General features: G+C 42.5%; 1 protein-coding gene across 1 annotated transcript in view; it reads left to right on the forward strand.

Moving 5' to 3' along the window:
- The first annotated feature begins 3,697 nt into the window (after positions 1–3,697).
- The window catches only part of LOC135495485 (uncharacterized), a 66,581-nt gene continuing 47,162 nt past the window's right edge, over positions 3,698–23,116 (forward strand). Inside the window, exon 1 of the mRNA XM_064784184.1 lies at positions 3,698–3,898. Within this exon, the coding sequence (XP_064640254.1) occupies positions 3,787–3,898 (112 nt within the window). The 5' untranslated portion in view covers positions 3,698–3,786. The remainder of the gene's footprint in view (positions 3,899–23,116) is intronic.

Here is a 23,116-nt window from a genome sequence, read left to right on the forward strand (position 1 = left end):
ATTTCATGAGGAAATGAAGGATGTCTAGAAATTGCATATTATACGAAGTCATTTGTTTTCACATTTGACCGACTGGCTTTGAATTTGTCTGATGTGTTGAAAGGCTGACGGCTGTCTCTTGAGTTCACTGGCTGATTGTGAACTTGTCGGATGAGTTCGTCGGCTGTTAAGGCTTTCTCTTCATGTGACTTGCTGCTGGTGATTCTGTCTGTGCGGCGTTGACAGGTCTGTAAGGCTGTCTCCTGATCGAGTTGGCTGAGTAGTTGTGAATCTGACTGATGATTTGACAGGCTACATGGCTGTCTCTAGAGTTGACTAGCTGGCTGTGAATCCGTCTGATGACTTGACAAGGTGTAAGGTTGTCTCTCGAGTTGACTGGCTGGTTGTGAATCCGTCTGATGGGTTGACAGGCTGTAAAGCTGTCTCTTGAATTGACTGGCTGTATGTAAATATATCTGATGGGATGACCGGCTGTAAGGCTGTCTCTTGTGTTGACTGTGTGGTTGTGAACATGTCTGATGAATTGACAGTCTGTAAGGCTGTTTCCATGGTTGATTGGCTGGTTGTGAATCTGCTCGTTGTGTTGACAGGCTGTACGGCCGTCTATTGAGTTGACTAACTGGTTCCGAATCTGTCTGACGTGTTGACCCGCTGTAAGGCCGTCGCTTGACTTGACTGGCTAGTTGTGAATATGTCTAATGAGTTGACCGGCAAAAAGACCGTCTCGTGAGCCGACTGGCTTATTCTGAATCTTTCTGGCAAGTTGTCCGTCTGAAAGGCTGTCTCTTCAGTTGACTAGCTGGTTGTGATATTTTCTGACTGTGGACAGGCTATCAGGCTGGCTCTTCCGCTAACTGACTGGTTTTGAATCTGTCTGATGAGTTAAATAGGCGGAAAGGCTGTCTCTTCAGTTGACTGGCTGTGAATCCGTCTGATGAGTTCACCGGCGGTAAGGATGTCCCTTCAGTTGACTGGGTGGTTGTGAGTCTGTCTGATGTGTTGAGCGGGTGAACACCACTCATTCAGGTATGAGAGATGACTGTGTAATTGATGATTGATAAACAGACACTCGCGCTGGTAGGGAGAGTATCTCTGTCCCTGGGGTTCAATCTTTCTTAAAAGGCCATAATCTCCAACATCAGACCAACTGGATTGCATGGTGCTGCCGCGTATTGTTAGAAATTGGAATTAATGGGGGTATGTCCAATGTCGCAGATATTGGGTTTCATGGGACATTTAAGGGTTAAGGTTGTGACATTGTCTTTGATTGTGATCAGCGCTTCGACGAGTGGAACATGTCCTCTACTCTCATGTTGTGAAAGTCTCTGCTGAAACAACAAGCTTCATGTTCCGCCAGTCTATGATATACTAATAACGTGACATGAGATGCAACGTAGTCAGTATCTTGATGATGGGCTCCGCATACTCCAGATTCTTTAGGATGGAGGATGAAGGTCCCTGGCATGGTCTCAAGGCATCCTGAGATACATGTTTTTGATACTCCTATCTCGTGTACAAATATCGAGAGGTGGAGAATATTGAAAATCATAGGTTATGTCAGGATGGGTATTAAGGAAGCTCCGAGGGCCGGGACGCGCTTATCCACGTTCACACCTGCAGACTGGTTGGGACTTCACAAAATACTGATTTGGTCAATAAGAGATTGTTTGGGATGAATTGGTCCAGGAATCTTTTCACGACGAGATCTGCAGGAAATTTAATATTAAACTTCCAACTTGGGCCCAAGATATGTTGGTTTTCCACACAAAAACAGCTTCCAGCAGGACCGCACCTTCTCCAAACAGGATCATTGAAAAATCATTAAACTGCAATAAACAATGCAAAAGAACGGGATGTAACCTTAGGCCTGCTGGAAATTCACAGTAGTCATGTCCAAAACTGCCTCGCAACACTGGCGAAAATCCTTATGAGAGGTCAGCATTAGTTTGATACGACAAGGATGGCGGCGCATGCCGTCAAGCTCCTGGCTAGGTGAATCCACGCCCAAGTTGTCCCTTCAAAGTTAAGCTTCCTGGCAAGACGATCAGTCGGCCTAGCTACTGTAACAGCCCACAAAAATGGATTTCACAATAGCCGGATACTTAACCTGTGAATGAGACAGGGCAATCGATATCATTGCTTGCGTTCGTAATATAATGGCGACGCAAATATTTGTCTCAATTTTCATTTCAATAGACTTTTCGCTAATGTACACACACAACGTCTTTATTTTCACTATTGAATACTGAATAGATTAAAGAATTGTTGACAACAGAAATGTAACTGCATTGAATAATCGGAATGACTTGAATCCGTTTGAGTCGAGACAACTCAAAGAGGCGATCTCGATTTACCAATGTGTGGCGGTTTTTATATCTGTGGATAGGTCTTGTTCACGGGGTTGCGGCAGTGAATGGCACCCCTAATCGGAGGTCAATGGTCAAACGCAAAAAGTATGTATACCCCTTCGGATCGGAGTCAGCCGTATACGTCGTCAGCGCAAACTCGTGAATAGAAATCCAACACCAGAAGACATAATTCGTCAAATTGGTTCCCAACTTGCACCGCGCTTGACCAATTTGATACTGCGTTGGCGTTCAATTTCTCACTCCTGAATACCACATAAAGATTATCACATCGTGTCAGCCTCACAGATGTCGTCATTACTGGCGATACAATGGTCACATTCTGATAGGACGGCTCTTACCCGGCCATACAGTAATTGGACTTGACCTTGTTCTTTTTCAGATACAACGAAATGAACCGCTTTCTTTACACAAATGGTTCAACGCCATTGTGCCGTACATTTTTGATGAGTCGTTTGGCAAGTCAAAAAGACAGCGTCCTATAAAAGTAACATCCCAGCGCGTAACAATGTTTTTCAATTTATTTGTTTTTGTTATTTGAACGACTCTGGTTTCATAAATACATAGGACATCTTTGTTGCATCCCAGGTAACATCGATCTGTGTATAGAACACAGTTGGTAAGCCCGACATCTAAAGTCGCTCGGCGTGTCTCTATATAGATGTCATAGCCATGGCCATGCAGGCAATTTGCCAGGTCTGGTTGTGACAGTCTCACCATGTCTCACGAACGAACAGTCATACCGCCTTTGGTCTGCTGTTTGTGGCAGTACAGTCTAGCTCTATCTTACTAAGAGGCAGCAATGAATGTCTCCTATACATGCTTTCCGAAATTGGTGTCTTCCATTGGAGCTAACTTTTCCCCCCTTGTCCGTCATTAAAGGCATTCAAGTGTGTTGGTCAACCAGGACTATCTCCTTTGTCCCTCCACCATAAGGCCTAGTTTCCCCTTATGGCATCAATATTTCGGACACTCAGCGCCCCATTTCTGGAAAGGTGTATAGCCATGACATTATGTAGCCTAATCGTCTCCAAGGGTTGTAACTGCCATGCCCCCTTTAGTCTGGTTGTTGATTGTCTCACGGACTATGTCCTCTCTGCTCCGGTTGCGACATTCTCGTAGTGTCGTTCGGTGGAAAGCCATCTCTCATTAGTCTGGTTCTTACAATGATTACGAAAAAAACCTATTGCACTTGATAGCTTGGTCTGTGTGCAACGGTCATTTTGATGATGAATTCAAGTGTTAGGGGAGGGATAACAAAACTGCTCTCTTCTCCTTTCCCTATGCAGAACCGCGCCGAATGCGTATCTGCCATACTTCTTTTTCAAGGAACCCTTTTAATGACAACGCGACGATCACAGAGTTGGGCTGCTCAGGGGCGAAGGAGGGCCAGAAACGGACTAAAAGCACAGTGACAGACATGGATGAGGAGGGAAAGGAATATAACAATTCGCGTACGGCAGAAAGCGTTATTGGAGAGCAAGAGGTTTCAAAGGCAATGCCTGTCAATTGCCCACAATATTTCAATAATTGTAAGTATCTTACAATTGTTTTACGTTATCAAATAGCGTTGTTTCTTTTTTGTGATCTCACTCATTGTTTATTTCAGTTCTGTCAGCCCAGTGGAAACACTAATCATGGAGACATTGACAAGTATTCAAATATGGTATTACAATTACACCAACCATGATAGTTGGTATTCTGGTTAGACGTGACAAGTCTTGAGCAAACTAAGACCAGCAAATGCTTTTATCTAAAACGCCATGTACATTTACACTAGGCCTTTCTGTACAAAATTGAAGTAAAAGCATTTGCTAGTCTTTATTCATATCACCCAGTATCTGGTATGGTGTGACTAGTCTTGATGTAACTTAAACATACATGTATTTGAATAACATCAAGTGGTTATTTCACGAGGGCAGGTGTATATTTTGGGGGGATGTGACAAGTCCTGAAGTTAACCAAACCCTTCTGAATGACGTCTTCAATAAGGGTACCCAAAGGTGCCTGGCGTATATGGCTGGCACGAGTGGACAGAATTCACAATTATGCCACGGAATAAATCGGAATTGTGGTGCACCATAAATCGACCAATCAAAACCTCGGATCTCGTGAGTTGTGCCGCGGCATAAATAGGAATTGTGGACGGAAGTGTCATTTATGGAGGACGGAAGTAAATCGGAATGGTGTACTATAAATCGACCAATCAAAACATCGGATCTTGTGAATTATGCCGCGGCATAATTCTGAATTTTGTCCACTCGCGCCAGCCATAGGCGTAGGCATTGTACGGCGGGGAGGGAGGGTGGGGGGTGACTCGGAGATTGTCTCCACAGGCATCTGGCATTTTTGTAGTGTATCTAACACAAAAAAACTGGAAAGATTAAATTATAGGGCCCTTAAACTTGTGTATAAAGATCATACTAGCTCATACGAGTCACTTCTCGCAGAGGACGCTTCGGTCTCCCTACATCTACGCAGACGGAGAACTATTGCTGAAGAAGTGTACAAAATCCTAGAAAAACAAAGACCCTCCTACTTGTTGTACCTCATAAAAGAAAAAGAAATCTCGCACAACCTTCGTAGCAATAATGTGCAGATCAATCATTTTAACAGTATATCATATGGTAAAAATAGTTTTATATATGAAGCCTCACGGATTTGGAATGACCTGCCAAACCATATCCGTGAGGCCAATAATTTTACCATTTTTCGTAAACTTATATTAACTTGGAAGGGTGATAAATGTAAATGTGCTATGTGCGCTTTTTAAACTGTGTTTGTACTATTGCCTTTTAGAGACATAACCCTGTAGGGCTATTGTTTTACTATTTGTAAATTAATCTTGTGATAACTCTGTATTATTTATTCTTTTGTTATTTTAATCATGTTAGATATCGGTTGAAGAGCCCACCACAGCTCACGTTTTTTATGTATTCCCGTACCGATGAAAAATAAAGTTTATCTTATCTTATCTTATCTTATCTTGGCATCGTTAAAGAAACACTTCCAGGTAAAAGATTAATTCTATTGAGGTCACTTAAGCTGTAAATACTGGCCACTCTACACTGCCCAAAAATTTCGCGTCCAGGATATTTTCGCGAATTTCTAGAGTAGGTAATGCTCACGAAAATATTCTGCCGCGATTCCAGCAAAAATTCCATGTCATTGTTGTTATGCTTCCACAGGCATTGCATCCAGCTAGGCCCTATATAGATCTAAGCTTACTAATAACCATAAAGAGATTATAGATTTGAGACCGCGCATATCCATTGCAATTGGTAATTAGCACGTTTACAATTAACGTCACACCAAACAAACACAAATTCCACAACTCATCAATGACTTGATCTTATGTGCTGTCGGCTTAATTGCTTCATACAAAGAGATGTGTCGTGTAATCAAGCCATGAGCGTATTCATTTAAACGACACTCGTTAATCATCTTCTGTAATAATTTGTTTGAGTAATCTGGGAAATTTTTGAAAAATGGCGTCCATAAGTACATTTACATTCTTCGCTCGTGCCTCATCTCAACTGGAGCCCTTTGACGAGAGATAATGGCTTTTTCTGGCATTTATCTGAAAAACTTGACTTTCCTGGGAAACGTGACAGTGCCCAAGTTGTAGGGTAATTACACATTTCTTCAAGTCCCAAGATAATATTCATTGAGTTAAGTTGAAATCAGCGTGACAGTGAACTAATTGGCTGCAAGAATTTCCAGCAAGTACTTGTACCGGTAATATTTTTGTCTGACAACAACCGTTTTTGGGCCTTTTGAGCTTATTTGACCTTATCAAATATGAGAGTAGTAGACAGATCAAGTTGTTTGAAATGACTGACATAATTTTAAAAGCCCTTGTCCTGCAATTGCCACCGTGATAATGTATCTCAAGTGCCCCAGCCACATATGTACAAATGATAATCATGTTTGGCAAAATTAAATGTGTGGTGAATATTGAAAGTTCAGGTGTGAACACATTATTTAAAAGTGTGGAATTACACAGCGAGAACTGTGTAATCCCAGTAAATGATTTTTATACATATTGAAGTCATGAAGACTGTGAGTGTGAATTTTATCCTGATACCTAGTTAAAGGCAGAAAGGAAATTGAAGATAGTGACAAAAATGGTATTTTTTCCTAATGTTAAGTCGGGATCGTGGGACTATTGATTTCTGCCCGTTTCTAGTATTGTGAGGATGTATTTGGTCATTTGTTTTGATGCATGAAACCCGGATCGCAATTATTGAAAAATTTGTGTAGAAACTTCATTTGTAGTAGAGTGTGTATATCTGTTACTTCTAATGCTTTTAAAGTCTTGAATAATGGTTTGGTGTGGGCAATGAGCAGAGCAGATAATAATAATGAAATGACCTGAAATCTATCGCCTTGTCTTTTATCTTTTTCACTAGGCTAAAGTTCATTTCTGCAACTCTTCTTTGTATCACAGTGACATCTCTGTGAGACCACCTTGTTGTCTGTTAAAGACTGCACACCAAGACATGGCTCCATAAGCAATATCTCTTTGAAAACATCTTGTTGTCTGATTAGGACTGCACACCGAAGACTTCCCTCCATAAGGAACGCTCTAGACTCTACGAGAAAATATTGTTGACCGATTGGGACACCACACTGAAGACGTGCCTACATACCTGAGACCACACCGAATACATGTCTCAATAAGGGACATCCATTTGAGACCTCCTTTTTGTCTGATCAAGACAGCACACCATAGTCTCCATAAGTGACATCTCAATGAGACCACCTTGTTGTCTGTTCGGTGCAGCACGCACACTGAATATATGCGTCCATAAAGGACATCTCTATGAGACCATCTTGTTGTCTGATTGGACAAGACATGTCTTCATAAGTGACATATGTATGAGGACACCTTGTTGGCTGATTGTGACAGCAGATTGAAGACCTGTCTCTATTTAAGTGGCATCCCTTCGACAGCACACTAAAGACTTGCCTCAAAAAGGGACACGTCTTTGAGACCATCTAGTTGTCTGATTGAGACAAGACATGTCTCCATAAGTGACATATGTATGAGGACACCTTGTTGGCTGATTGTGACAGCACATTGAAGACCTGTCTCTAGTGGCATCCCTTCGAGAGCACACTGAAAACTTGCCTCCAAAAGGGACATCTTGTTGATACCATCTTGTATTCTGATTGAGACAAGACTATGTTTCCATAAGTGACATCTATATGAGGACACCTTGCTGATTGGGACAGCACATCGAAGACTTGCCTCCAAAAGGGAATCTCTTTATGACAATCTTTTTGTCTGATTGAGACAAGACAGTCATGTGTCCATAAGTGACACCTCCATGCGACATTTTGTTGACTTATTGGGAGGGCACACTGAATACTGTCTCTATAAGTGGAATCCCTTCGACAGCTCACTAAAGACTTGCCTCAAAAAGGGATACGTCTTTGAGACCATCTAGTTGTCTGATTGAGACAAGACATGTCTCCATAAGTGACATATGTATGAGGACACCTTGTTGGCTGATTGTGACAGCACATTGAAGACTTGTCTCCATAAAAGACATCCATTCGAGAACACACTGAAGACTTGCCTCAAAAAGGGACATGTCTTTGAGACCATCTAGTTGTCTGATTGAGACAAGACATGTCTTCATAAGTGAGATATGTATGAGGACACCTTGTTGGCTGATTGTGACAGCACATTGAAGACCTATCTCTATAAGCGGCATCCCTTCGACAGCACACTAAAGACTTGCCTCAAAAAGGGACATGTCTTTGATACCATCTAGTTGTTTGGTTGAGACAAGACATGTCTTCATGAGTGACATATGTATAAGGACACCTTGTTGGCTGATTGTGACAGCACATTGAAGACCTGTCTCTAGTGGCACCCCTTCGAGAGCACACTGAAAACTTGCCTCCAAAAGGGACATCTTGTTGATACCATCTTGTATTCTGATTGAGACAAGACTATGTTTCCATAAGTGACATCTATATGAGGACACCTTGCTGATTGGGACAGCACATCGAAGACTTGCCTCCAAAAGGGAATCTCTTTATGACAATCTTTTTGTCTGATTGAGACAAGACAGTCATGTGTCCATAAGTGACACCTCCATGCGACATTTTGTTGACTTATTGGGAGGGCACACTGAATACTTGTCTCTATAAATATCATCTCTATGAGACTATCTTGTTGATTGATTGGGTCAGCACACTGAAGACTTGTCTCCATCAGGAATATAACAGAAAAGAGGCGGCGGAAGGGGCTCTTTAGATAATGGCTGAAATTACAGCTAAAATCATTACGAATGTTTCCATTTCATCATATTTTGTTGGAAGGGCATAGATCTCAACATTATTTAGCATTCGGTGCAAATCGACTACGTTTGGAGGGTTCAAATGGACCCTTTCAATATTGGGCGGGGTACTTTTTGGGGCTATTTTCAAAAAATTTCAATTAAAAAACAAATTTACCGTGCGATGGACATATATACCAGTTTTATATGAATAAATGATTGTTCCAGATCATTTCCACCAAAAAAAAGTATATTTGCCATATTCGACTGACAAATCAGGTACTAAAAGGGTTGGGGTCTATGAGGATTTTCAGTTAAAGTTAACCGAAAAACCTAAAATTATGAATTATAGTTTTTTTAATCTGTTTTTGGTATGAGGGGATTACTAATGATGAAACGCACTAAAACTAAGATGTTCAGTGTGAATTACAGAAAATATAAGGGTTAGATCGTGAAGACTCGGATACTCGGATGTTCAATTTATAGTTTTATTTGAAACCTGAAACATATGGACTACATTTAGCACCGGACAGTAAAATAGACATGAATTACAAACAGTGACATACAAAAGTGAAAAAGAATAATTTTTGGTATTTTAAGAATAGATGTAAAGAAGGAACCTACAAGACAGTAATACAACGTGGAACTAAATGAAATGCATAAAAATAAATACTTACAAATCCGAAACTACCGAAACCGAAATGTGTGGTTATCCGGGACAAAGAACCTGCCCTTACTATATGTACTTCCAGACCAAGTGCAGTAAAAATTGTGAATGACAAAAAGGGCGTAAAAGAAGCCTAAAAGGTAAAATTAGCTCGTGACGTAAAAAGTGCCGCCAAACCCGAAGTGCGAAGTGCGCGAAATTTAAACCTGGTAAATAGAATAAAAGAAAGTCCAAGATTCGCATTATCAGCGAAACAGATCGGTCAAAAAGGGCCAAAATAAGACCTAATGCAATACGCCTAAGAATTGCCTAAAATCACCTCATCCACTGGGACAATTTCCTGATATATTCCCAATTCTGCACTGATCAAATTCAAGACCAACGGTCTTTTACATTTTTCTCGGTTGTTGGTGGTGCCGAACGAGTTGAAAATGCCATTTTCTGAAGGACAGTCACAATTTTGTCTTCCACATCATTTGTTTTTGTTAAAAAATAACTCAAGTGTGGTTTTTGCATTCAAACCAGTTTTACATGCATAAAGGAACACTACATATTTCCTTTGTAACAGAAAAACAATAGACCTTGGGATAAATCACAAATGAAATTAGAGAAAGTGTTAAAACAGACAAGGAGGAAGGATGTGACAAAGTGAAAGTGTCCTTAGCTCAAGTGACTTTAAATCATATGAACAAACTTTTATTTCAATATAAAGCCATGTTTCATGTAATATTATTATATTTCCTACCTTTACCGAACCATCAATGCAGTTTTTGAGCAACTGGTGGGGTTATCAGGGTCAGGGTTAGTGTTGGAACACACACAATTCACAATACACAGAAAAGTCAGGAGTGGGCGTGATCAGGGCAGCACCGTGATTCTAACATTTTCTGCTCGTTAAATCAGACATTCTCGGATTTCTACTAGCTAGCCCAAGACATTGCGATGATATAGGCTCTGGTCAAGGTTTAATAGCGATTGATGCAAATTTTATGCTATGTTTTGTCTTGTTTTCATGTTCAATCTCCCTCGTTTGAAAAAGCCGGCTGACATGTCATGTCTATGTTTATACACGTGCATTTATTTACAATTAAAATACAGTCTCAGGGCAGCTAGTGCGCCCGCAACTAACACGCGCACATGAGCCTGCGGCGCCTAACGGCCAACCCTAAAACCAACTACTGCTTTTAGCGTTATTCCAATGTTAGTGCCCTCACACATGTATACCTACTCCTTTATTATTGTATGCATATTTATTACCTGTATATATGTACTACTTTATTGTTTGTATGTATATTTATTACCCGTTTACTTTACCTCTTTGTTTGTATACATATTTATGTTTATTTTTAATACATGTAAGCTCCTCTGTGTTAATTTCAAAATATGCTACTTATTTGCCATCTAACTAATAAGTCAAGTGCCATTTTCCTCAGGCAATGACACTGCTCATGGAACTATTTTGTGAAAGTGATTTTTCAACCAAAAAATTGCTGAATAAATGACATTCTGATTTTGGGTGATTGCACAGAGAAAACGAACTATTTGAGAAAATATTCACTCACACAACGTAGTGAGTGTAATGGTAACGTATGTATACACTGTATGTAAAGTGTAAACTAAATTCAGCGTCCAAAATATGATACAAACATGTACTCTTAAGATACATGCGTGAAGGAATTAGTGCATTTCCATTAGAAATTCAATGTATAGCTTGAAACAAATTTTTTTGGTCAAAAATGGCGCTGATAAATATGCGGGGTTGTTTCATGTGTCTGTGCGTCACTCCAGTGGGTCGGTGGGTCGCGCGCCCATTGGCTGATTTTCAATTTTCAAGAATTAATTTCAATTTTAGGGGTTTCGGGGGGCCTTTCCTCCCGACACATGCCTAAAAAAATCAGGAAACATTTATTTGTATTCTAATTAGAAAAACTGCCGCCTAAATCACGCATTACTCACAAAAATGCCGACGTTTTATTTCAATTTTGCCGAGGTCACGTGACATATAGTTTATTCCACACACGCGTGCGCTCGCCTGGTACAGGTAACTGTTGCCAAGACGTGTTTCTTCAGTGTTTTCTCGAAATCACACTAAATCAACAATACAATATGATCCAAATAATGCAAATACGCTTTTCGTGCCATCTAACATGCACTTGACTGCCCACTGCGCGTGCAAATTAGCGAGAAAAAGTTATTGTTATTGACTTTTTTTTCTTCAATATATACACCAGCGGAACCATTTCCACCTCGACCGTGGCCTAATAATACCAGCAATTTTAGGGGGGTTCGGGGGATTTATCCCCCCAACACATACTTCAGGACAGATCAAAGAATTTCATTTGCATGTCCGCCTTAACAGCTTAAATCCTGTACAAAAGTGCTGTTTATTTGCGGAATTCAATCAAAACTCGCGCAGTACAGATAACATCCACCCCCCCCCAGCGGTAAATGACATGGAATTGGAAGGGCTAGTTCACTGTTCACCGGGGGGATTTGGGGGGCTCCCCATTGCACTGGATAATATCATGACATCCATCGCACCCCCCCCCCAGCAGTATGACACAGAAGGGCTAGTTGACTGTCCACCGGGGGGGGGGGGGGTTGGGGGAGCTTCCCCCCAACGCACTGGTAAAAACCTATGTCGACGGAGGGGGGTTTGGGGGGTGGCCCCCCCCCCCCCATTGTAACTCACACAACGTAGTGAGTGTAATGGTTACGTATGTATATAAAGTGTAAACAAAATTCATATATCCATCATGTCCATCGAATCTGAAAAAATTTCTGCAGACCCATGACAGTTCCGGTTCCGGTACAGTTTGTTGCATTCCATACGGGCCGCGCTTGCCGATCCTGCTTTCACGACGCACCGCAACCACAGTTACCATGATTCCCGTTGTTGACGCAATTATTTCATGACGTCATGAGCCATTGACCATTCACGCAAGTAGATTTATTCACACCGGCGCCACTGTCCTGAAGTGTATCTAAAAATCGTCTGCTAGAACATACAGGACAACAACGTCGGCGGAGACAGTTATGACATTTCATTGCAGACGAAGTAAACGTCCTTTTCTTCTCGATTTACGTACTTTACTTCAAAAAGTCAGTTTTAACACTACTTCACAAATATAGAGTGGTCTTAAAGTTCCATTTGGATAGAGATTTGACAGACTGATTTGGAAATTCATTCCAACCATGCAACTGTTTCAGAAATGAGAAAAAGCTCCAGGGTGTCATGACATGCATGATGTGTCTTGCCTCTGCATTTTCGTACTCGAGGGTTTCCAACTTTCATATCATTGAAGAAATAATTCATTCCAATCTACAAGTATATCAATCACATCATTTATTTAAAAATCGTCTGCTAGGACATACAGGACAACGTCGGTGGAGACAGTTGTGACATTTCAATTTTCATTGCATGGAGATTTGACGGACTGATTTGGCAATTCATTCCAATCCAACCATGCAACTGTTTCAGAAATGAGAAAAAGCTCCTGGGTGTCATGACATGCATTCAATTATTATTTCACCACAAAGAGCTGCTTCTTTCAGCAGATATGAGACAGCTACCGGGGCGGGGACTATTTCTTTATGGGGCCTTATTGTTCAGCGTCTCCAAGGAATTCTATTTTTAGAGTCCAATGGGGGGGGGGGGCCTTCCCCCCAATGTACTGACTAAAACCTGTCACTTTCAGAGAACGGGGAGGGGGTTTGGGGGACTCATCCCTCAATGTACTGGCTATATATGTCAGAAGGACGGGGGTTTGGGGGCTCCCCATGTCAAACAGTTGTGTGAGTTCACTAGAGATTGCTCTTTACATATTAACTCACACAACGTAGTGAGTGTAATGGTTACGTATGTGTATAAAGTGTAAACAAAATTCATATATCCATCATGTCCATCGAATCTGAAAAAATTTGTGCAGACCCATGACGATTCTGGTTCCGGTACAGTTTGTCGCATTCCATACGGGCCGCGCTTGCCGATCCTGCTTTCACGACGCACCGCAACCACAGTTACCATGATTCCCATTGTTTCCTTCCTCGTGACGCAATTATTTCATGACGTCATGAGCCATTGACCATTCACGCAAGTAGATTTATTCACACCGGCGCCACTGTCCTGAAGTGCGGGTGTGGGACATCATGTATCTAAAAATCGTCTGCTAGAACATACAGGACAACAACGTCGGCGGAGACAGTTGTGACATTTCATTGCAGACGAAGTAAACGTCCTCTTCTTCTCGAATTAGGTACTTTACTTCAAAAAAGTCAGTTTTAACACTACTGCACAAATATAGAGTGGTCATAATGTTCCATTTGGATAGAGATTTGACAGACTGATTTGGAAATTCATTCCAACCATGCAACTGTTTCAGAAATGAGAAAAAGCTCCTGGGTGTCATGACATGCATTCAATTATTATTTCACCACAAATAGCTGCTTCTTCCAGCAGATATGAGACAGCTACCGGGGCGGGGACTATTTCTTTATGGGGCCTTATTGTTCAGCGTCTCCAAGGAATTCTATTTTTAGAGTCCAATGGAGGGGGTGGGGGGGGGGGGGGGGGGGGTGGGGGGGCCTTCCCCCCAATGTACTGACTAAAACCTGTCACTTTCAGAGAACGGGGGAGGGGGTTTGGGGGACTCATCCCCCAATGTACTGGCTATATATGTCAGAAGGACGGGGGTTTGGGGGGGCTCCCCCATGTCAAACAGTTGTGTGAGTTCACTAGAGATTGCTCTTTACATATTAACAGCTGTAGTTGTTAGAGCTTGCACTTAACATATGCTCGTAGGGGGGTTCGGGGGAGCTCCCCCGACCTAAAGGGGGGTCACTAAGTCCTTGACTTTACATATTATATACATCATGTCCATCGAATCTGAAAAAATTTGTGCAGACCCATGACAATTCTGGTTCCGGTACAGTTTTGTCGCATTCCATATGGGCCGCGCGTTGGCCGATCCTGCATTCATGACGCGCCGCACCCACAGTTACGACGTCGGACGTGAATCCCATTGTTTCCTTCCTCGTGACGCAATTATTTCATGACGTCATGAGCCATTGACCATTCACACAAGTAGATTTATTCACACCGGCGCCACTGAAGTGCGGGTGTGGGACATCATGTATTCAAAAATCGTCTGCTAGGACATACAGTTGTGCGAGTTCACTAGAGCTTGCTCTTTACATATTCTATACTTCAGCGTCCAAAATATGATACTTAGTTAGCCAGATTCAGAAAAACCATGACCAATTTCCCCAGCCATCTTAGGCTAATTGTTTTGCATGCAGTCCCATTTTTCCTGGAGTGGAGTGTCAGGCCAAGTTGCTCAATCAGCATTAGAATACCATCGTTAGTTCCCGCGTTACCCTTCAGTTCAATTACAATGTTAACATTGGATTTAACCCCAAAGTCACCGGTACTGCATCCTCGAAAATCCAAAGTCAGTCGTATCCTGCTCCGTCCTCCCCTCGCACACCGGTCGATGCCGGTACTGCTAACGTGGATTGTGTATCTGGGTCTAAGCTCACCTTCAGGATGTGTGATGTTTGCGGTGGTCAGCCATCCAATTCAAGGTTATGACCGTGCTCGGTGTTCATTTGCTTTTTAAGCATTTAAAGGGACAACTTAGGCAGGAGATATGTTGTTTTTTTCATACAAAAATGGCTTCTTGCAGGACCGTGACTTCTCCAAACAGGATAATTGAAAAGTTATTGAACTGCAATAAACAATGCACTAGGACGGGGTGTAACCATAGGCCGGCCTGATATCACTGGCCATGTCCAAAACTGCCTTGCAACACCGTCAAAAGTTATTATTTGAACACGCGGCAACCGTGATACTACTGGTGGCGGCGCATGGTGTCAAGCAGGGTCATCATCCTCCTGGCCAGGTAACTACCACGCCCAAGTTGTCCCTTTAAGTCTTGCTGTCACTCTGAAACCGTGCAATATATTTGTATGTAAAGGATCGTGTAGTGTTATTTCTGAAACAAAAGAAATATAGCATCTGCTGCGATTCTGTTGTCTTTTCTCTTTCTGGGTGTTATCAACTATTGGTACTTTTTGAAGATATGAATAAATGTTTAATACAAACGCCAGTTAGTTGCAATGACCCTTGGAGGCAATTGTTCCTGCTGCACAGGCCACATTGATACAATAACCCTGAGGGACATTTGATCCTGTTACACCGCCCACAGTCTGGCCCAATGACCCTGAGAGACATTTGTTCCACTGGCCACAGTTGAGCACAATTACCCTAAGGACTCCCTGTTTATATACGCCTACCACAGTTTAGCACAATAACCCTGAGGAACATCAGTTGATCCCATTACGTCGGGCTCATTTGGGCACAATAACCCTAGGAGACATTTGCTCCTGTTACACCGGCCACATTGACACTATGACCCTGAGGTACATTTCTTCCTGTCACACCGGCCACAGTTGGTTGCAATTACCCTGGAGACATTTGTTCCTATTACATTGGCCGTAGTTGAGCACAATGATAGTTGGTCTGCGTGACATTTTCCCTGTTACACCCACCACAATTAGGTACAATGACCCTTGGTGACATTTGTTACTGTTACACCCGCCACTGTTAACCGATAACAACTCGAGGGAGCATTATTTCGAATGTACTCATGACAATTGTTACTGTTCACACCGGCCCCCCTCTCCGGCACAACAATCCTGGGAGACATTTGTTCCTATTACACAGGCCACGATTTTAAAGCACAATGACCCTGAGGGAGATTTCTCCCTGTTACACCCGCCGCAGTTTTTCCTGTTACACCGGCCACTTGGTACCCTGAGGTACATTTCCTGTCACACTGGCCACAGTTGGGCGCAATTACCCTGGGAGACGTATTCCTATTAAACTGGCCATAGTTTAGCACACTGATCCTGGGAGACATTTTCCCCTGTTATACCCGCCACAATTAGGTATAGTGACCCTTGGTGACATTTCTTACTATTACACTCGCCACAATTAACCCATAAGGTCTCGAGGTATTATCATTTCGAATGTACTAATTACCCACAGAGACATTTGTAAATGTTGCTTCAGACAGTGGCCGTCACAACAACCCTGTGAGACATTTTTTCCTAGTCTTGGAGGCATTTCTCCCTGTTAGGCTACACTGGCCACAATTCGGCACAAATGGCCCTACTGGGATACATTTGTTCCTATTACATTGGTCGTAGTTGAGCACAATGATCATGGGTCTGCGTGACATTTTTCCCTGTTACACCCACCACAGTTAGGTACAATGACCCTTGGTGATATTTCAATAAGTCATAAATCAGTCACTGGAATACTACGTTTCGCCAGTGTCCACCGAGAGATACCGGGAGATCCCGATTTAGGAAATACCAAGGTCCATAACAAGTTGTAACACAAGACGCTCAGCTGTGGATAAGCGGAAGATCATGCTGTGGCGGGTTGTGTGATTGAACGTTTGATGTCGGCTGCGAACTTGCTCCCGTTACTCTAAGCCGTCTCATTTTTCTCACCGTGGTGTATGTCACCGTGCTGGAAACACAAATCGGGGCTACCAAGCCCGATTCGGTCTGGTTGTGATTATTTCATCTTGTCCCCAATCCGCGGCGCAACTGCAGTCAGTCTCGATTCGTCTTATCTCTCTCTTTGTGTGTGCAAATAGCAGTGCTCACAATTGATAGCAAAATCACTGTCGTTTATTTCATATGCGATCAGGTCATATTCAAATGTTGATTATGAAGGTTTTGCTGTGGTTCTTTTATACTGTAACGATGATGGAACGAGCGGGTAGCAACAGATGACTTTATTACTCCGGACATCACTACAATGTTACACTGATTACACAGAGGCGACACCTGTCTTTAGAACATTGAATTAAACATCTGAAGACACGGTCCGTTGGTTTTATCGTTGTTAGATCCTATCAAGTGTTGCTATCCGCTCGTTCCATTATCGGTCTAAAATACCCACAGCAAAACCTGTTATAATGCTGTTGATTTATGGCTGGCGCGAGTGGACAGAATTCAGAATTATGCCACGGCATAAATAGGAATTGTGGTGCACCATTAAATCGACCAATCAAAACCTCGGATCTCGTGAATTATGCCGCGGCATAAATAGGAACTGTGGACGGAAGTGCGATTCATACCGCACCATAAATAAAACGATTGCCACCTTCTGATCTAACTATGCCACACCACAATTCCTATGTATGCCGTGGCATAATTTTGAATTCTACCGTGGCATAATTCACGCGATCCGATGTTTTGATTGGTTGATTTATGATGCACCACACTTCCTATTGATGCCGTAGCATAATTCTGAATTTTGTCCACTCGCGCCAGCCACAGTTGATTATCAAGTTTTTCATGTGTAAACTTATTCTCTTATCAAAAACGTACTACTTCAAATAAAGTGGATCGGTCCTTAACGCTGCATTGGCATTGACATTGGCATTGGCACTTGCATTGGCATTGACATTGGCATTGGCATTGGCATTGACATTGACATTGGCATTGACATTGACATTGGTATTGACATTGACATTGACCTTGGCATTGACATTGACATTGGCATTGACATTGACATTGACATTGGCATTGACATTGGCATTGGCATTGACATTGGCATTGGCATTGGCATTGACATTGACATTGGCATTGACATTGACATTGACATTGGCATTGGCATTGACATTGGCATTGGCATTGGCATTGACATTGGCAATCTGCAAAATGCATGGCCGAGGACATGGAGGAAAACATAATGGAGAGGCCCGCCAAGTCGCCTTTAAATTATTTTGGGCTACCCTGTAATTAGCCTTACGAAGAATGTTGCCCATGTGGTCTGCAGCGCATCCAACTTCCATATTTGGTACTCATTCGGCAGATTACCATCGCCATTCCAATGCCAATATCAGTGCCAATGCCGCGTTTAGAACCGACCGAAATAAAGTGAAGTATATATATACCTATACATGTAATACGCTCCAACCCGGATGTAGGCCTAGGCCTACATTTGATAACGCCCATCATGCAAATGAGTAAACGTCTCCCGTTTTATTAGTTTTTTCGGATTTCACCAAATCGTGCTGCTGCCAGACTCTATGCATCATGACAATATTGGGCCATTTCACTTGATACATACTTTATACTCCCTCATGCTCAAGGAGAAGTCCTGTTGTAGGCCCTGTTGGCAAGAGGATGAACTCAATGGCGCTGGGCACTGCGAGGAGCGAATGGGATACGGTAAATGTGGTGGTCAGTGTTACGCTCCAACTCTATAATAGTGCCAACTCTGATGGACATGATTCCAACTTCAATATGCCAGCTCTGATGGCGATAGATAAGATGTCTCTACCCGGTGAACGGTTTGTTCCAACTCTAATATGCCAACTTTGAAAGCGGAACTGTGTATACAGTTTCGATACACGTGCGAGTCAAGATATTGCGATCATTCCTTATACTTTCTTCGGTTATCTTTTGTCATTGTGAATTGGGGTTGGCCGGTTCCGATACGGTACGTACATGCATTGGTTCACTGATTAATCTCATGCGTCTGTTCTAAGAAGTTCGTACACAACTGAGTTGCTGATGATACCCTCAATGGCCACATTGATATGCTTGGGTCTGTGCTCGTGCAAGGTGGCACAAAATACACGCTTTTTCATAGCAGATAGGGCCGAAGGTAAATGCTCTATCCCATGCTAGGCTGGATAGGCAGTGTTGGAGCAGTCCAAGCCCCGGCCTAGGACTACTGCTAGAGGTTGATGTTAATAAATGGACGTTCGGCCTCCTGGAAAAAAAGATAGACATCTTCAAACACTTGTCACGGGAAAGGGTACATAGGCCTACATGTATTTTCAAAAATTCTATCAAAGAACTCGGCCTGGAAGGGGGAGGGCTGAAATTCACCTGAAAAAAATCGTCGGTTTACCCGATCGATGATGACGTTTATAAGGAGTTGTATCGTTTTCTGTCGGGAGACGTACGATGGCGCGAACTTTCAACGCCTGCGGAAATGAAAGCAGACCAGAAGAAGATTTCTGGCAGGTACCGAATCATGAGAAAAACCAATCCGCTAAATGGGAACGACGAGGAAAGAATTGTGGAAGTCGGTGGACATAGGATATTTCCGAGGATATCAGAAAACCGAAAACCTCTCTTTTCCAACAAAGCTTCGGCCTGTTCTGGCAAAATCAGTGATGGCCCGGATCCAAATGGACCTTGTGAACTTCTCAAACATGCCCGTAGAAATAGAGGACATGAAGTACTGTTACGTTCTTTCAGTGCTCGACATCTTCTCAAGATATCTTTGGCTGAGGCCACTTTGCGACAAAGGGTCGCCTAGGGTGGCTGAAAAGATTGAACACGGCTGACCCAAAATAATCCATTGCGATAACGGCGGAGAACTCAAGAAGATGGTTAGCAGACCAGCAGAGAGGTTAAACGTAAAAATCATCAAGGGTCGGCCGTATCATCCCCAGACCCAAGGAAAGGTTAGTTTCAATGCGCTTAAATGTTTAAAAAATGCAAGTTCAGTAGGATAGATTAGAATTTGTTTCAATGAATCTGAGCAAGGACCCCCCCCCCGGGAAAATGAATTTAACTCCGGGTCTTGGAGACATATCTAGTTCCACTGGTAGGTCCGACTGTCAGTGAATAAATTTATATCCAAATCGTCACTTTACATTTATCGCCTGTTGTTACTGCAACCCATGAACTCCTCCATGAAATTATAGGTCCCGCAGATATGAAATTCGTGCTTGTGAATAAATCTTAACGGACAATAATAATCCTGTTCTTTGTTTTCAGGTTGAAAGGGTACAAAGAACGTGAAAAGAGAAACTCGCGTTTGACATTTCACAATTTGTGCAAACGGGCAAGGCTCATTATTGGGTTGAAGGATTGCCGTCCTACGCAAGACTGTATAACAACTCTCCGCACGAAGCTTTTAAGAGTAAGTACACACCTAAAGGTTTTTATGATCCGAGGAGACTACAGTACTTGGAGATCTCCAGGAGATCGCCATCAAATTTTGCCCCCTCCTGATACCCCCCTCTGAATTAATACCCCTAGGAATTCCTAGTAGGACATGAAAGTTTTCGTCTGTGATCAGAGGGACAGAAAATATTTTGGGGAAGACAGAAGTCAGGTACATGTTCCACAAAGCAATGGAAAATTGACCGACGACTTTTCATGTGTACCTTTTTTCAGATAAATATTGTCCTTTTGAGTCGTTCTTCGCCCGAGTGCCTTGGTTGCCTGGCAGTAAAGAAAAGAATAAGAAAGACGATGGAACAACAACCGATGACGAAGACGAACATGAGGAGGAGGACGAAAAATAAATGGGGGTGATTATCCTTTATAGATAATTCCTAGATGCGGGATGCAGTCATCCTTCGTCCAGCGGGTTTATTTTTGCTTGCTCCTTTTTCATGTGACAAATCAGTAAAGAGATTCTGGCTTAAATTTCTGTGTTGAGCTTCCAAGATAGTTGAACACCTGAGCGAGAAATCACGACTTAATGCTCCGAAAAAAACGAAGGTGGTAGGTTCGAATATTCCTCGTCCTCATGTGATATTTTCTTCGATGGGCCCTATGTGTGCTGAAGATGAGCCAAATTGGAAGGGGGGGGGGGGGTGTTGTTTTGGCATGGAATGACCCACATGGAAAGTAAAATCTCTCCCGTTGTTTGCCTCATACTCTCAATGTTTCTACGTCTTTTTCAGGTGGATACAAAAGAGAACAGTGCAACCCTGGATGATGTTCAAGCTTTCAAAGCAGCTGCCGATGAAATTAGAGAAGAGGTCAGAAAGACTTCGAAGAAATACGCACAGAAGATGGTTAACAAAAAGCTAGGCAAATCACCTCCAAGTGTATACGCAGTTGGGGATAAAGTGTTGGTGCGGATTCAAGGTACAGAACAGCGGAAAAGTGGAAAGAAGGTGAAGGCACCAAAAGCAGTCGAGGGGGTCGTTACAAAGGCTCGGAAACAAAAGTACTGTTACAGGGTAAAATACATCTTAGATGATGCCGAAAATGAAGGATGGTTTTCGGTGAGCGATATCACGTCTATGACGCGTAAAGAAGAAGCGAAACGCCGACCGAGAACTGCAAAGACAACAGAGGAATATCTATTCGAGGAGTATTTAACGAATACAGCGTCTTTCTCATCTGTGGAGGCAATGTTGGAATTCATTGAACTCAACCAAGCAATTGAATGCTCAAGATTGGAACACCAGTCAAGAAATAGCATGCAAGAGCGATTCTTCGCAACCATCACCAACCATGGTCTCCAGGTTAGACGAAAAATTGAAGGCGATGGGAACCGCATGTTCGCAACTCTCGTCGACCAGTTGGAACGCGTCGGCATAAACGATTTTAACCCGAGAACGCTAAGACTAAACATCGTAGAGTTTTTACGACGCAACCCAAGGATGTCAGATGGCACCGAATTATTCTCGTTTGTGAGTGGTGACAACAGTTGGGAGGAGTACCTGAGTCGAATGAGCCGCCAAGGTACATGGGGAGACCACTTAGTTCTGCGCGCTGCTTCAGAGATGTTGAAAATGCAAATTGTGGTAATTTCGAGCGTATCTGATCGTCCTGTTACCATCCACACTTCTGCTGAAACCACTCAGTGCCCAAGACTCCTACTAGGACACCCCTTTGAACTGCACGAGCCTTGAAGAAGCCCAGCATCACGCAGACAGTCCCAGTATCGGTGCTGCACACTTGGACCCAAATGATGCATTTACAAACGAAAGTGTTCTTGAGAGTACCGAGAATACCTCAGATGATGTGCGTGGTTCCGTAGACTTGCAGTCCCAAACAGTGTCGATGGGAAAACCCCATGAAGGACCCGATGACCCATCATATACTTTACCTCTGGATGCTGAATGGCCTTTGGATGATGATGAAATAAGACAGGCTGTAAGAGCGGAAAGGGGTGAACATTTAACGGAATGGGATGCTGTCCCAGAAAATCACTGGCTCTTTGGCATAACGAATGCGAGCGTGCTGTGGGCCAGAGATGCACAGACGAGAGGAATCACACTGGAAAAGGTGAATGGGCATTACGTTTTGAATGAAGAACTGATGGACGATTTTGACGCATTCCAGGGGAAAATGACAGCAGAGGATTCTCGAAAACGCTTCAAAGACAAGCTTCTTAAAATTTGGCTTGCCAAATTTCGACCTTCAACAGCTTTTCCGGAAGACGGTGATTTTTTTTCCTAATGAACTCAACATCAGCTAGAGAATTTGATGAGTGGAAGTGCTCCTATCTGATATAGTTAATAACAACCGTAACATGTGTAGCTTCACTTTACTTTACCGTGAACAAAGGTCTAGTTTTGTTTAGTAAATAGTCAACTAAACATATACTTGAATATGACATGAACCATGATTATACACTTTATGATAATTTGGATGAGAACCTTTAATTTCGTTCAAAGGCTATCTTCCAGATATTTTTCTGAGAAAAATATATCGTAGTCAGTAATTGTACTATCTGTATCTATTAGAAAATACATAGTAAGTGATCTTGATCTTAATGTTTTTATACTTGGTTTTCTTGCTTTTTAATGTATTTGTACAGATTCATTTTACGTCAGTCAAAGCACCAAAAGAGGCGAATTTTGCATTTCTAGACACTTTAGGCAATAGCTTTGTTCGAAAAAGACTAATAAGGGTCTAATTTGTTAGCCAACTCCTTGAGACACAAAAGGATGTCGTGTCTTTTTCACAAGCTAGCTTGCCAAATTAAAGTGCAATTAGACCTT

This window comes from Lineus longissimus, chromosome 11 (genome assembly GCF_910592395.1).
Source record: "Lineus longissimus chromosome 11, tnLinLong1.2, whole genome shotgun sequence".
Taxonomy (NCBI): domain Eukaryota; kingdom Metazoa; phylum Nemertea; class Pilidiophora; order Heteronemertea; family Lineidae; genus Lineus; species Lineus longissimus.